The following is a 14992-nucleotide window of genomic DNA, read 5'->3' on the forward strand; positions in this document are numbered from 1 at the left end:
AATCGTCAGTCGACAGGATGGTTTAAATTGAAGACTGCCTCTTTATATTAGACCCTAAAAATAATCACGAGCGGGAAAAAGAAAAACGATAAATAATCATCCAATCTAAGTTCCGCCGCCAAGAACAAGAGTACACTCCTCCCTCCCCCCTCCTCATCGACGGCACTTCCCCGGAGAGCGACGGAGATGCGGTTGCGGCAGCTCCAGCTTCAGCTTCCGTCCTCTGCAACCTCCTCTCTCCGCGCCGCTCCTTCCCGTCCATGGCGCCCGACACCGTTTCGCTTCGTCCCCACCCTGACTCCGCCTCCCTCCCTCTCCCGCTCGCTCTCGCCGCGCCCTCGCTCTTTCTGCTCCAGCTCGGCCTCGCGGCCGCTCCCCGAGCCGCCCTCCGTCGCGGCGCCTGAAGAATCCTCGAAGCGCGTAATCATTCTCGCCTCCGACTTTTCTGTTAATCATCCGCGCGCTCGTCGATTTGGAGAACTCTTTCGTTTGGATATTTCCGTTGTCGTGAAGCAAAGCGTAACGGAGATAGCTCGTCATCGGTGGTACGGTGGTAGCTTAGTTAACGCTTTGAGAAATCATCTTGTTTTTGTTACTGCCGGCGGGCGATTTTCCAAGCTCTCGAAGAGACTGTGCGCTCTGCTGTTGTGATGGATAGCATGTTGCTCTATGAAGATATGTTCTTAGATAGGTCTCGCGGTGTAATGATGCAGTCAGTAGTGTGTCGAGCTCGCTCGAAATGCTCAGTGTGCTTTTAAGTTTCTGTAGAAGGAAATGAGCTCTTGATGATGCATTCTTGCTTCGAATTCTCTCGCGCTTGCTTCGATAACTGTTTCTCTGATGCTGTCTCACGACGCTGCCTTAATTTGATTGTGCAGGCTCCTCTGAAACCTGGCCTCTATCTTGTAGGAACGCCGATTGGCAATCTCGAGGATATCACTCTACGGTACTTAATTTTCAGATAATTGCTGTGACTAAAGCCTTTCCTCTTCCCTTGTGCATGTCTTGCATGTCTTACATACGTCTTAGGGTTCTTATGTATATATTTTGGCGCTCTCTGTTGATTTTGTATGTCTTAGAATTTGTGATCACGCGGCTACTTACATCCAGTATCACTGTCTTAAAATGCCATTTCCCCTCCTTTTGCTGCACATTGGCCAACCTAGTGCATCCGATATTTAGTTTGATGTCCTAGCAAACTATTCGTACATAGCATGCGCATGATGGATGATTCTGATGCTTGGTAATCTTGGAATCATAAATGCAGTGCTCTTCGCGTGTTGAGGTCAGCTGATGTAATACTTTCAGAAGATACAAGGCACTCGGGGAAGTTGCTTCATCATTATGATATTAAAACCCCTCTCGTAAGTTCCCATAGAAATACCGTACTCTCTTTTTTTTTTTTTTTTTTTTTTTTGCCTATACATTATTATGTGATTCTAATTGCATGCTTTAGATTTCAGCTAAGTTACCATAAATTCAATGAGCATCAAAGGGAGCACACAGTGCTAAAAAGGTTGAAGCAGGGTGAAATAGTGGCGTTGATCAGTGATGCTGGAACACCAGGCATCAGTGATCCAGGCACGGAATTAGTAAGTTGATGCACTTTTCTTCAAGATTCTACATCTGTTTAGAACTTTTCGATGGTAAGGAGTTGGAACAGAAATGTTTTTATTTAAAACTTTTTATTCACTGTACAACATTGGGTCCCATATGCACAGATGTTACTTGCAAGTTACTAATCTTCAATGAGATAATGACAGTCTTATGGGGATGGGGAAGCACTTCAATAACTAGCTGACTCTAATCCGAGATACACTGCTTCAAAGATATCTAACTAATATCGAAATTAAAGTGCCAGTGGTGTTATTGCTATATAGTGTCAAATCTCTCTCTTTCATTGAACTAGTCCCTCACACTTGCAAGTCTTCCCAGGCAAAATCATGTGTGGAAGAAAATATTCCCGTTATTCCTATCCCTGGGCCTTCTGCTTTGGTAGCTGCTCTCTCTGCCTCGGGATTGTCAACAGAAGAGTTTACATTTGGTAAGTTCAAAAGAGACAGGGCCATTCAAGTCTAAGTCAATGAGTACCCCTTTAGTTATTAATTGGTCTTAGAAGCTAACATTTCACCGTTCTTCTTAAGTTGGATTTCTGCCAAAACACTCTGGAGCAAGGAGAGAGAGGCTATTGATTTCTGCAAATGAAGCAAAGACTCAGATATTCTATGTTCCTCCTCATAAGCTTCATCAATTTCTTGAGGAAGCCTCAACCATATTCATTGAGTCGAGGTACAGAAGACAGAGTATGTGTGTAAAATTTGTCTGTTTAAATTTACATCTTGATTTCTAAGTATAATCTATCAATTTCCATGTAATTTGAAGGCAGTGAAAAATACTCTATGAAGTCTTGCATCCTTCTAAATGCATGTCCAAGCTCCAACTGACAGACTCTTCTCAATAACTTAATCTTTTCATATGCATCTGATATGTGCTTCATTTCTGCAAGAGATAATGTACCTTGATGTCTTGCAGAAGATGCGTTGTGGCTCGGGAAATTACTAAGATTCATGAAGAGGTAGGATATTCTACAGAAGTTATTTCATTGCTAAGTTTGCTAGCTGTCTCCCAGTTCATGCTGAATTTTTTCAGATGTTGTTGGTATGTCTGCTTGTTGCTGTTCGAATATAAATGAGAACATGCTGTTAGTCGATTACACATGGGTCTCCCTACATTCCAGTTTTATGTTACATCCGTGGCCTTCTCTCTCTCTCTCTCTCTCTCTCTCTCTCTCTCTCCACTAAATGTGCATATAGGCCCTTATAGAAGTTTGGCCCACTTACTACTTGAGATTCAAGTATAATTGAATTCACATGAGAAGACCTAGTCAAAAGCTATAGTGATGATATCTGTAAACATATGGCTCGTATATAGGTTTAATCCCATAGGGTATCATATCATACTATACTGTAAAGGTGGAGGTTAAGATTGAGTTACAATTCAACCTCAGATAATATTGTAAGAGCTACTTTTGGTAATTGAATCAAGGAGCTTATATAAATCAAGCTTGAGTTACAAAGCGATGCTTGTGACATTTGGCAATTCAAGTAATTCAACTTAATCTATTAGTTCGTCAATAGTTTCTCTTTCACTCTAGTCATCTCTGAGTGAGAAAAATGCACATTCCTCCAAGTGATTGTATTTCAGGTGACTACAGAGTTACTAGGTAGTTTTTTGTCTCAAATTTATCTTATAGATCCTACCACAACCTTCATTGACCTTTTTCATCTGAAGCTTCAGGTGAGCTCTCTTTATATTTTCCTCATAAAATTATTAAAATGTTGTAATGCCTCATCAGTTTTGGCGGGGTTCATTGGGGGAAGCTAAAGAAGCATTTTTGACACGTCAAGTGAAGGGAGAAATCACTCTGTTGATTGAAGGCAAGACAGAGTGTTCTGTTGAGATGCCATCAGAGGACCAGCTTGAAAATGAACTAAGACACTTGATGTCCAGTGGGCATAGCCTTTCTGCGGTACTGATCTCATTTTGAATGTACTGGTTGCGCATTAGTTTCTAATGTTTCAAACAGTTCAATGTGGAGCTTACCACATGCCCGGGCCAATTAAACCTTGTATAGATGATTATGGACCTTATGGCAAGAATGTATCACCGTTCCACAATGCAAATGCATGTTAAAAAGAGGAACGAAGTGCATTAAAACATGCTGTAAGTTTCCTTACAGGCACATGCTGATGGAAATGCTCTGGTTGTTTACTCTGGCTGTCACTGTCCTTTTTCAAAAACCCGTATGTTTGCAAGAGCTTAGCCATTTGGGCCCCAGTTTCTAGCAGTAAAAATCTATTTCAAATCCTTGTAAAATGAGGCCAGCATTCTTGATGTGTGATGTAGTTTGGTTCTGTTCAGGCTGTCAAAGTGGTTGCTGAAGGAACATCTACTAGTCGGAAGGTAGTGTATTCACTTGCATTGCGGAAACTTGGACAGCAACGCAAGGGTGGAGATGACTGACTTTACATTTTGCTGTGGCCTGGGACATATTATGCTGTAGTTTCTGCTAAGGCTCTTTAGCTCATCTCTGTCAGACTGTAAGTGCAAGTGAAAAGGCAGAAAGGACTTTTCGGCCTGTGGAGTGATCTCTAGCCAATTCATGCGTCAACATTCTCAGGAGACAAGAACTTTGACTCCAAGGGAGAGTTATTCGGCATCCCTTACATATAGAAATTGAGTCCATGACTGACATGGCAGTCAATTTCCTTTTTCCTTGTAGTGTCTCTACTTAAAGGAACTGCTAGTTTTACTGTGTCCGTTGGCATTCCTGCAATTGCCATGGCTCTGTTGGCGATAATTATCTATGTTGAGCAGTTGACGCGTCTCTCGAAAGGTTGATCATTTACATTATGAATGACTTTTGCATGTATTGGAATTTGGACTTAGTAATTTTGGTTTATTGGTCTCTTTCTTTCTCTGTCTTGCTAAGTTGAGTCAACCACTTTCCCCAAAAGGTTAGAGATGGGCCCACAAGGAAATTTTCTTGATGAATGTAAAATTAAGCTCCAGATTATACCTTAATCTTTTCATCTTCCTTTTATTGCGTCAAAATTGCACGTAATTACGCAGCTACATTGCTTTCAAGATCCTTCATGTTTTGCCATTTAGGGCCTGTTTGTTTGGGTTTTGTTTCTGTTCCCCGAAATATAATTTTTGTTCTTTTGTTCCGGGGAACAAAAGAAGAACAAAAATGCGTTTGTTTACACTTTTATTTTTTAGAACAAATTTGGAACATAAACAAGAATAAGAAACATTTGTTTCTTGTTCCGCGGAACACTTTCGAGAAATACTTTTTTTTCTTCTTTTTCTTCTTTTTTTTTTTTTTTTTGGCTGGTGGCCTCAGCCATGGCCGACGACCGGCCGTTGAGGGCTGACGACCTCACTGGAGCGTCGCCGGCCCTTGGCAAGGCCGAGAGCGAGGCCGTTGGCTTTTGTTGGCCGGTCACTGGTCATGATTGAAGCTAGCAACCAGCCAAAATGAAGAAAAAAAGAAAAATAATAATAAATAAAAATATTTTTAAAAAATTATATAAGTTTACCAAACATGTTTCTATTCTTTTTTATTTTAGGAATAGAAATTATACAAGTTTACCAAACGTGTTCTTCTGTTCAAAAATTGTTCCTTGGAAGAGACGTTACCAAACGAAGCTTTAGAAGCCTAACTTCTAGAGCACCTACATGATGTCATTGCTTTAGAAGCTTAACTTCTAGAGCACCTACATGATGTCATTCCCATAGCGGAGTTGATCAGGGAAATCATATTCCTTCAAGATTAGATAATGTATGAATGGATAATCCGAATTTAATATGAAAGGATAAAAAATTGGAGGATGGAGTCAATTTCCTGCAAATATGCTGGGCAAACAACTCTCGTTCAAGCTCGGATAGTCTTTTAGCAAGAAACTACTCTTGCCTTTAGTTTAGAGACTAGAGACACTCAGAGATGCCAGGATAGTAACATTTCTAACTATCCGAGCTGCATTTCTCAGAGAATCCTACCAAACTAGAGAAGAAGAGAAGTTTAGAAAGATGATCCTATCAGATTGGAGAAAAAGATAAGTTTAGAAAGTCATGGAGAATTTTCACAAAACACTCACTTTACTTCGAGGGGCTCTGCCCAACACAATACATCCTCCTTGCCTTTTAAAGACAGTGGGAGGTCACACACAAACAGGGACCAAGCTCCAAGCTCACAGGTCCAAAACATATAGAAGCTCTAGAAATTCCCGTTAGGGAATTATTCACATAATATAAACAGTGACAGTGAACAATGATTTCCCTAGTTTAAATGCTACAATGACTTATTACAGTGACCTGTATGGTCAGTAGTCTCGTCTGTCGCGAGCATTGTAGTCAGAATTACTACAGTGACCTGTACGGTCAGTAGTCTCGTCTGTCGCGAGCATTGTAGTCATAGTCTGAGTCGTCCGAACTATGCATTGCTAGAAGGTGTTCTTCATATTTTTGCTCAAGTCCTGCAAGTGAATCTAGAGAGAGAATCTAGTTCAATGTGTTTTTTATTCAACTAGGGCTATAAATTACAAAGAGCCAATACATAATTATCTCTGGATTTGAACATAAGTCACAGAGTAAGGTTTAATTATTTTTGAAAGATCATATCGTGAATTCGAAACAGTGGATCAATGGAACATCCTCAAGAGGGAGGACTTCACCGGCTTCTGGTGTCCTAGCCAGTGCTGCATGTGGACCCCAATGGCGTCCAAGTACAGGCTGCTCCGCCCATGAAATCCCACCACCTTTCCTTCAGTCGTAGTTGAAGTGAAAAAGGTACCCACTTCTTCTCCAAATGGACCATATTTCCCTCGACTCGTGTGGAATGTCAACGACCTTATGAACTGAGGCTGAGGCCACTCATCTTTGCTGATGGGGCCATAATAGCCAGAGATGCATGTTAGGACTTCATTTGGATATTCCAGCTTGATCTGACAATAGAAAATTAGCGATAAGTTCAGTATCTCGTGGGAAATAGTAGATTAGCAGGAATAATTTGTCTTCCAAAAGAGAGATTTTTTTGGATTACCCGATGTGTGGTGAGTCCTCCGTTGCCTCCATGTCTGACTGACCAAACAGATTGTCCATTTCTATCATACTCTATCTGTATGGAGCAGATAGCTTCGGTTCTGGTCAGAATTATCTGTCTGATCCCGGAAAATACACCATCATCCCATGGCCGCCCGAATTCCCCTCCCCAGGGGCCTGGTCCATATGGAGCTGGCTCATGGACAACTCCGTAAGCAACCTGGGACATCCAACAGACAACAAACTTAATGATCCCTTAGGCTATGAGTGAGTTCCTTTCAGTATAATCAATGTTTCTCCCCTGGGCTATGAGTGAGCTCCATTCAGTATGATCAATGAGTGCGTTGCATGCTATGTAAGGCGGGCTCGCCCTCAGTGTAGGCATGTGTCTGGGTGTTGCTACAGCTGAAGTATCTACAAGTAAGGCCAGCAGCTTCACAATAACCCATCTGCCTGCCTAGCTCAGACTCGAACCTTGTAGGTTACCATGAACACTATATTGACGTGTGTGCGCATAGGATTGAGCCAATTAGATGGATGCATTCATAATGCAACGAACAGTACCTCTTCTGCTGGCCTTTGCTTTGGAAGGACAAACTTATTCGACCATTGAGGATAGTCCACTTCAGCCAGATCTGCTTCAGTCTTGTTATTCTTGATGGCCACCGGTACTTTCCCTTCTATCATATGGATGCCAATAGCATCTATAAACAGGCCGCCTCTACCATGAAAGCCGATGATCTTGCCCTCTTTCGACTTTGAAGTAAAAGAAGCTCCCCGCTCTTCTCCAAAAGGTCCATGCTTTCCTCTGTTAGTGTGGAAGGCGATTGATCTGATGATGGTAGGTCCCATGGACATTAGAGGCCCGCAGGTTCCCGTTATGTGCGTCAAAACTTCGTCCGGGTAGTCCAATACTATCTGTGAAAAAGTACAGATAACAAAAAAGGAAGGATGAAAATGCAATTATATTCTCACTATTTTCTTGGATTTAGCTTAAGCACTGAACCAGACATTGTTGTTTGACCTTATCGTGTCTGTATCCTCCAGTTCCACCACGCTTGTTTCCCCATAGCGCCTCCCCGTTCCAATCATATAGAACCTTCATAGAAACGATAGCGACATTCCGAGATAGATTGATCTGTCTGATGCCGGTGTAGGTTCCGTCGTCGAATGCAGACCCTCCAGAACCTCCCCATTGTCCGACCGTCACTAGCCCTTCAATTTTCCGGGGCACTTTTTCTACCTTGGGCATCTGGAACAGACTCGATGTTTAGTGATTCGTCATTCCACCCAATTTGCCGAAAAGATGTACGCGCTAGATAAGTGAAAGAGCTTACCGTCTCTTCGGTTTCTTCATCGCTGGACTCCTCGGAACTAGAACTTTGTCTCGAGATTTGGCTCCTGAAACAATTGCCTTGAACTTCCTTCTGCCTGACGGCAAGCACTATGTCATAATTCTGCCCGATGCTCCCTTGTACGACTGAGTAGCCTACCTTGTTGGTTCCGAAACCAACATCAACACCAACACCGCTCTGAGCTTTAACCAGAGTTCCAGATGCCTTCTCTTTCTGATACGGCTTCAGATAAACCCCGATTGCATCCAGGTACCAGCCGGCCTTGCCATGAAACCCGACAATCTTGCCAGTGGTCGATGGGAAAGAGAAAGAGCCCCCCTGCTGGACGCCGTAAGGCCCGTAAGTCTTCCGATTGCTCTCAAAGGTGAGCGATCGAACAAGAATGGGTCCCCAGTCATTGATTTTCCCATAGTGTCCATGAACAGAGATTAGGAACTCATCCGGGAAATCAAGCTTGACCTGCGAACAATTAGTAAGATCATGTGGCTTAGTGAGTTAACTAAAACGTTCTGGTGAAGGATGATTTCACATAGGGAAAAATGCAGTGATGCCTCTGCTGTGGAACAGCATAGTTCCGGTCAGATTCAGATGAATATAATTGTGTTAAAAGAGACTTTAGTCCCTCTTTCGAATAAACTTTGAATAGTGTGAACTTGCATATACACTTTTACTGAGAGCCGGTTGATTTATCCAATTGCAACTGTCATAGCTTCGAAAAATCAGCCCTAAAAGTCCTCGTGTCTGAATGATCAAGGTTCAAATCAAGACAGTTAGAGATTACCAACCGTGTCCACTTTGCAACCTCCGTTTCCACCATGCTTTTCCGTCCAAATCGAGTTCCCTTTCATGTCGTACTCAATCTGGATGGAGTCGATGCCGGCTCCATGAGCTATCACCAGCTGCCTCACCGTTGAGTAGACCCCATCGTCCCAGCGGAACCCATCTTGACCACCCCATGGCCCGACTGACACAGTCTTCTTCCCGCTCCCCTCAATGTTCTATAGAGTTTAAAAAACAGAAGAAGAAAGAAACACCCAACTTATGATCGCCAATGGTAGAAATTTGAATTATATGCCTGTGAATTATCAATCTATACAAATTCTTACCATTCTGGTTGTGCTGGGGTGGGAGAGCGGAGGAAGGTGCCGGCGAACTGCAACGATGGGAGTTCAATGATGTTGCATTGAGTCATGGTATTGTTCCGGTTCGACGAGCTTAAAAAGGTGATTCAGATCGTGCCCTTTCATTATAAAATAGTTCCAGAATCATGTCGAAGAAGCTTGTTCTCTCTCCACTAAGGAGGGAGAGGATGGTCGGGAAGAGAACCAGATTCCAGTTATGACCAGAATGAAAATTCTCCATTGAAGGTCTTTGGGAGGAGAAATGCTCGAATCTTTTCTCTCTTCATAGTTTTTGCTCATGGACAGCTCATTATTTCGCTTTTAGGTGGGACATACACTCCCATCTCCGAATGCGAGCACTTTGCTTTGGCGCCTCTTGTTTTTTCGAGCACTGAGGCATCGTTCGTGGCAGATCACGACCCATTGCGCATCTGCCTAGATGCAAAGCCATGACAGAAGGTAAATCTGTTCACATCCGGACCACGACATGCCGATCAAATATTCGCCTCTTTCTTTTGTCTCAGAATATGGACCTCACACAGCTTTCTTCCGGAGAGGGTGATATTATGCTCTGAGATCCCTATTAAACTTTGCATAGATGATTGTAGACGCACTTCATTGTGCTCTGTTTGCATAAGCACATCAACCTTTAAACGAGGACGAAAGGTTTACCGTCTATTCCCGCTCAACAGATGGTGTCCTGACGCGGGTTCGTTTCAAAGTCGAACTTGTCGGTTTAAGTATTCATTGTCGATGCAAGCACCGAGCAGAACTATCCTCGAGCATGAAATGATCGTAAGGAATCAAGAACGAAGCATCGAGGACATGCTGTCTTTCGCCTTCTGATTATGATATATTGTAGATGGACTTCGTATTTGGTCTTTGCCGGTTTGAGTTCAGCTTCGTTTAAACACGGTAACTTCCCAGAGAGAGCGACTCATACTCTATCTAATCCGGACCCGATCCACAACCAACCCAACCCAGGCTCTAATTCTTAGATACTTTTCGAAACCATTAAAGTTTGGCATTTTTTGTTGGAACACATCTTTATCATTAAAGTTGGACGGTTGAGAAACGTTCTCTTTTTTATTCATCTTTTTCTTTTCTATATTTCCATGTTCGGTCTTTTTCTTCGCTGTGACATCAAGGCTGAGGAAACGAGAGAACGAGCGCAAATGTCGACAACGAGGGCCACAGAAAGAAAGGACCTCCATAGCCACGACTAGTTGGGCACAGCGAGTCCTCATCGTATCACTTCAGGGCCACAGAAAGAAAGGACCCATTGACACGAACATACAACCACCCCCTCGCGATCCTAGGTCTGCATTCACACAAGGTCGACCACCTCAATGGCCGCCGCCGCGGTACCGTGATTTACAATTTGTGTGACGACCCGAGTGAGAATGTATGGTTCAATCCTGCTTTATCCAACCGAGAATGCCCATGGGCAACTGGGTCATGAATGAGCTAAAATAGGTACTTCAAAAATTCCATTAAGGACCCAGTTTGATAAACTTTTTAAGTTTTTAAACTCATTTTCGCCAGACCCCTTATATGTTTTTAACCTCTAGTCATATGCACATGAGAGAACCTCTCTCAACTCTAATTAATCATGCGCACCAGCCGGTGGCCATCGATTAAGACAGTCCAAGTTACACGCGCGCTCGACGAAAACACACCAGATTGTCGGAAAACCTGCGATCGGACTGCCAGGCTTCGGTGGCCAAGTCTTCCGGTGACGCCGGTAACATCACCGGAACTTACACGAACCTAGTGTTTTTTTCATCAATTTGATCCAGCAACCAACACTTTGAACCCTGCACAAAAGATACTTTCCGGCCACGCAATCAAGAAAGCGCCTACTTAAACTTCAGCGCAACGAAACATGCAGCCAAACTTTAGGCCAGTCCACGAAATAAAGATGTCATAGATGCCAATTGACGTAAGTTACATCAACCATCAAATCTGCAAATAGCTCAGTTCTTCACACACCAGTGTATCACTTATCCAGGAAAGCTCACCAACCATATAGACTCCAAAGCATCCAACATCGGAGCCGGTTTATTTTTTTCACGAAGTACTAGATATACAGTCAAGCAGCAACTGCATCAGTCGCGTGCTTGTTTATCGACGCCTGCAACTGTTCTTTGTCTGCACCCACAACCTTGTCCACAATTTGGCCGTCTTTCAAGAGTAAAAAAGTTGGCATTGCCTCGACAGAATGCTCCGTGGCAACAGACTGCGGACGAAAAAACAGCAGCAATAATCCAAGTATTCAGCCAAATGAAGCCTAGCCATACTACTTGCAGTAAACTCTAAAGCCAGAAAAGATTTTGGCACATGCTTACCTGCAATTCATCCACATCCACCTTCAGGAACAAAACATGGGGCATCTTCTTGGCCATTTCAGCAAAAATTGGGGCAATGAGACGGCATGGCCCGCACCATGAAGCGGTGAAATCCACCACCACCTGGCAAAAAATCTTGTCTTTCAGCAAACACTGAAAACAGTCACATAGGAATTGTGATACTGCAAGGCGATGTGTCACGTCATCCAATTTGAAGACTCAGGTCTAGTACGCTCATACCGCAAAAGTCAGAAGTTTTCTAATGAATTGTCTCACAAAGGCAACCGGCAAAAACTCTTTCAAAATCACTGGCATGAAAAGCCTGAGAGTGACTTAACAAAGGTCAGAAAGAGTTGTTTTCAGAGAACAAGAGCAAGGAGCTAATTTACTCGATGCAATTCTAGAGCTATGGATATAGATCGAACTAATACGAGTCTCGCTTCATAATAGCCGATACCCCTTCGGTCGAAATTGCGGAGAGAACTTCCGCTAAGGGCTTTGTCCATCTCGGAGAAACAATTCTTTTAACCAATTTAAGGCAAAGTGAAAGCCAATGCAAGCCAAGTTCAGGCGTTCAGATAGGAACTCCAGTCACTGCATCCTAGTCTGCAATGTCCCCTACCCATTTGCTAAGGCTCTGCACCCCCAAATGAATTCTAATGAAAATGCAAAACCCCCCATTTCTATACACTCTCCTGTCTAAAACCACGGCAAGGGAAGCAGCCATCAGCAAGCTTTTCCTCGACATCACCCACCAGTACCACCCCCATAACCTAACCGGCACGAAGTGGGTCAAAAAACACAACCAAAACAAGCCAAACCCCACGCAAAACCGAGCCAATCGCGTAGCAATCCACGGCAAAAAAAAAAAGATCACGCATGCATATGATAACAAAAGGGTATCGTCGTCCCGGCCAATCAAGTAGCAAAAAAGGATTCCCCCACGATTCTGAGACATAGTCGAACAAAAAACCACCCACCGACACCCAGCCGTACTGAGAATTAGAGTACAAAAAAGACCAAGAAAAAAGAGCTCCGTCCACGCAAGGGCGGAGAGAGATGAAAGAGCAGAGATACCAATTTCTTGGATTCGACCCCCTTCTGAAATTGCTCCTTCCACGCATCCACGGTGTGGCAGCCGTACACCTGTCCCTCCTCCGCCATTCTCTCTCTCTCTCTCTTTCTCTCTCTTTCGTCCAAGGGGTGTCGCCGCTTCTACGATTAGGACGCGCTCGGCTCGCGCTCCTTTATATAGCCGGACAGAGCGGGCTGAAATTACCGAAATGCACCCGCCTTTGGAGGTTTTTTGCTCTCATGCCACAGCGCGAAACCCGCGTGTGCTCCTGCTCCGTCGTACGTCTCGGAGGTCCCCCGTCGAATTAAAATGGGCTAAGGCGGGGCACCGCCAATCGCCATCATCTGAGTACGATGGGGAGGGCCCAGGACGTCGTGGATCGCGTACGCGATGGACCGAGGTTACACTTTCGCTCAAAATTCAGATCAATTTCCGTACACCGTATGTCGTAAGTCTTAAAATTTATGACGAAAGCATAATAAAATTTGAAAATTATTAAAAAGTATAATTAAGTTCTCTAACTTATTATCATATTGGTACAATCACATCTCAAAAGATTTTAACATTTTTTTTTCGTTAAGTTGGACAAAGTTAATTAAAAGATTTAGATTGCACAATTTTAATAAGTTTTAGAACTTGATTAAACATTCGTGATAAATTGTAAGACTTGATTACATTTTTTAAAGATTTCAGAATTAAATTACACTTTCTTAATAAATTTTATAATTTCTAGTATGCTCAATATTTTTTTTTTCATGCAATAAACGCCCCTTTCTTTTATAGAATGCTCCCAGTTAATCTTTGCGGTACTTCTATCTTTCTCGTGTGTTCTAGATTCATCGAGACTTCGAATTTCCCCCCGGTAAATTTGACCTAAGATCGGCCAAGAATTGACTAAGATTTGATGGATGATCCCAAGGGCGTGGAACGCTGTTGGCGCACAGCGCGGAGCCTAGATTTTTAGATTTTGGTTTTGAAACTGGCTTTTGCGCAGACCACAAGGCTCGTGTTCCCACGCGACGCCCGACATCGTCATCGTCATCGTCCGCGGGTTAAAGGTGGTTATTTATCCTCTCTTTTGGAAGGGACGATGCTGTCGTGCTCTGCACATTTTTCCTTTCCTCTTTTATAATTCATTTTAGTGACATTTTCGATTTTTCCTATTGGAAATCTCTCGGCCAATGTGTCTTCTATTTTGGTTAAAGAATCTTCCATCTCTCCAATTGGAATTTTCTTTCCCGCGTGGCCAAATTAGTGCCGCTCTTTTCTAGAAATCCTCTTGCTGTGACGCGGGTCCCGTTACATGCTAGTTTTTGTTTTTTTTTCTTTGCTTGAAAAGTTGAAAGGTTGATGGGCATCGGATCTCTCTATAGTTACTTCCAAGTGGTGTTTCCAAAAAATTAAAAGTTATTAACCACCTGAGCAGATTCCTCTGCCTTTTTGGTGCTTGCAACTATTTAATCGCGTTGTTATACACTCAGCCATAAAACTTGTTCATAAATTTCTTGACTGTGCAAAGAGACATGCGAAGTAAATATACACATAAGTTTGTCAAATAAGTAAGTTGGATCGAATAAAAAATAGACTGATATTTACTTAGTTTTAGCCATTTTCCATGCAATACAAATCTAATAACCGATGCCCAATCCATCCTAACCTAATTGCTAAAGTATTTCTATATTTAACTCAATTTAAGAAGACTCATGCCAAAAGTGAGATAAGAGCACGAAATGAGCGAGTGCGAGATTGAGTGCGGCAAAAAGGGGTCATAGAAAATAGTAAAATTGATTTTGTTTTTTGAAGAAAGGGGGTATTTGATTTTAATTTCATTAGCTTTTTGGCCGAGTGAATGAAAGCAAGGAAGACCGCCAAAGAAAAGTATTCTTCAAGAAGCCATGTATTGAGCCACTCCTTAAACCGACTTCATTAAATGGCCTCCACAAACCGCTAGGTGTGGACTCATTAAATAATTTTTGTTTCTTTATTTCTTGAAGGCGGCAATTCCCATTCACACTGAAGCTGGCAGAGCAAAAATTCAACTTTGTTTCGTACATGAAGTCAACTTAATTCTAAGCGGTGTAGTTTAGGTGGTTATACATATCAATATAATAGTCATGAATGTTTTTGAGCGATCTTTTCTCACATGCAGAGAAAAGCTTTCCTTTGCTTTGTAATCCACCCGACTATATACTAAACACTTCCTTGTCTTGTGCCATTGTTGGTCTCTTTCATTCATCTCCTTTCTTGTTATGCTTTACACACAAGCTTCTGCAAAACTAAAATTTGTTCCAACAAAGTTAGGTGCAATTAAATTGTAAAGCCATTTAACATTCATACTATTTTGATTTTTACTATTCTAAATCCATTTATAATTAATTTATTGCATATAACTAACTTATATAATAACCAAGCCTATTAATATGAGTTAATAAATGGATTTATGTCCCATTTTGATATGTCTACCTACACACTACGCGCTTATAGAGATCT

At 42.5% G+C, this 14992-nt stretch overlaps 3 protein-coding genes across 4 annotated transcripts; 1 reads left to right on the forward strand and 2 right to left on the reverse strand.

Moving 5' to 3' along the window:
• The first annotated feature begins 105 nt into the window (after positions 1 to 105).
• On the forward strand, positions 106 to 4473 carry LOC104448790 (ribosomal RNA small subunit methyltransferase I). 2 transcript variants are annotated; one of them, XM_010062689.3, is made up of 9 exons: positions 110 to 420; positions 879 to 946; positions 1268 to 1364; positions 1464 to 1592; positions 1936 to 2044; positions 2145 to 2289; positions 2533 to 2575; positions 3356 to 3529; positions 3922 to 4473. In XM_010062689.3, the coding sequence occupies exons 1-9, from the start codon at positions 187 to 189 to the stop codon at positions 4021 to 4023; spliced, it is 1101 nt and encodes a 366-aa protein (XP_010060991.1). In that variant the 5' UTR covers positions 110 to 186; the 3' UTR covers positions 4024 to 4473. The 2 variants fall into 2 exon arrangements, with proteins under 2 accessions (XP_039170936.1, XP_010060991.1); XM_039315002.1 differs by lacking the exon at positions 3922 to 4473 and having other exon boundaries at positions 106 to 420; positions 2145 to 2303; positions 3356 to 3526.
• Positions 4474 to 5773: 1300 nt separating this feature from the next.
• Positions 5774 to 9492, reverse strand: LOC104448791 (jacalin-related lectin 3). The gene is made up of 7 exons (XM_010062690.3): positions 9065 to 9492; positions 8744 to 8956; positions 7941 to 8417; positions 7628 to 7855; positions 7168 to 7521; positions 6605 to 6823; positions 5774 to 6506 (listed from the first exon to the last, which is right to left on the reverse strand). The coding sequence occupies exons 1-7, from the start codon at positions 9065 to 9067 to the stop codon at positions 6204 to 6206; spliced, it is 1797 nt and encodes a 598-aa protein (XP_010060992.2). The 5' UTR covers positions 9068 to 9492; the 3' UTR covers positions 5774 to 6203.
• A 1473-nt stretch (positions 9493 to 10965) lies between these two features.
• Positions 10966 to 12669, reverse strand: LOC104448792 (thioredoxin H-type 1). The gene is made up of 3 exons (XM_010062691.3): positions 12505 to 12669; positions 11428 to 11550; positions 10966 to 11318 (listed from the first exon to the last, which is right to left on the reverse strand). Exons 1-3 carry the CDS (start codon positions 12589 to 12591, stop codon positions 11172 to 11174), a joined length of 357 nt encoding a protein of 118 aa, XP_010060993.1. The 5' UTR covers positions 12592 to 12669; the 3' UTR covers positions 10966 to 11171.
• Between the last annotated feature and the right edge of the window lie 2323 nt (positions 12670 to 14992).

This window comes from Eucalyptus grandis, chromosome 6 (assembly GCF_016545825.1).
Source record: "Eucalyptus grandis isolate ANBG69807.140 chromosome 6, ASM1654582v1, whole genome shotgun sequence".
Classification (NCBI taxonomy): domain Eukaryota; kingdom Viridiplantae; phylum Streptophyta; class Magnoliopsida; order Myrtales; family Myrtaceae; genus Eucalyptus; species Eucalyptus grandis.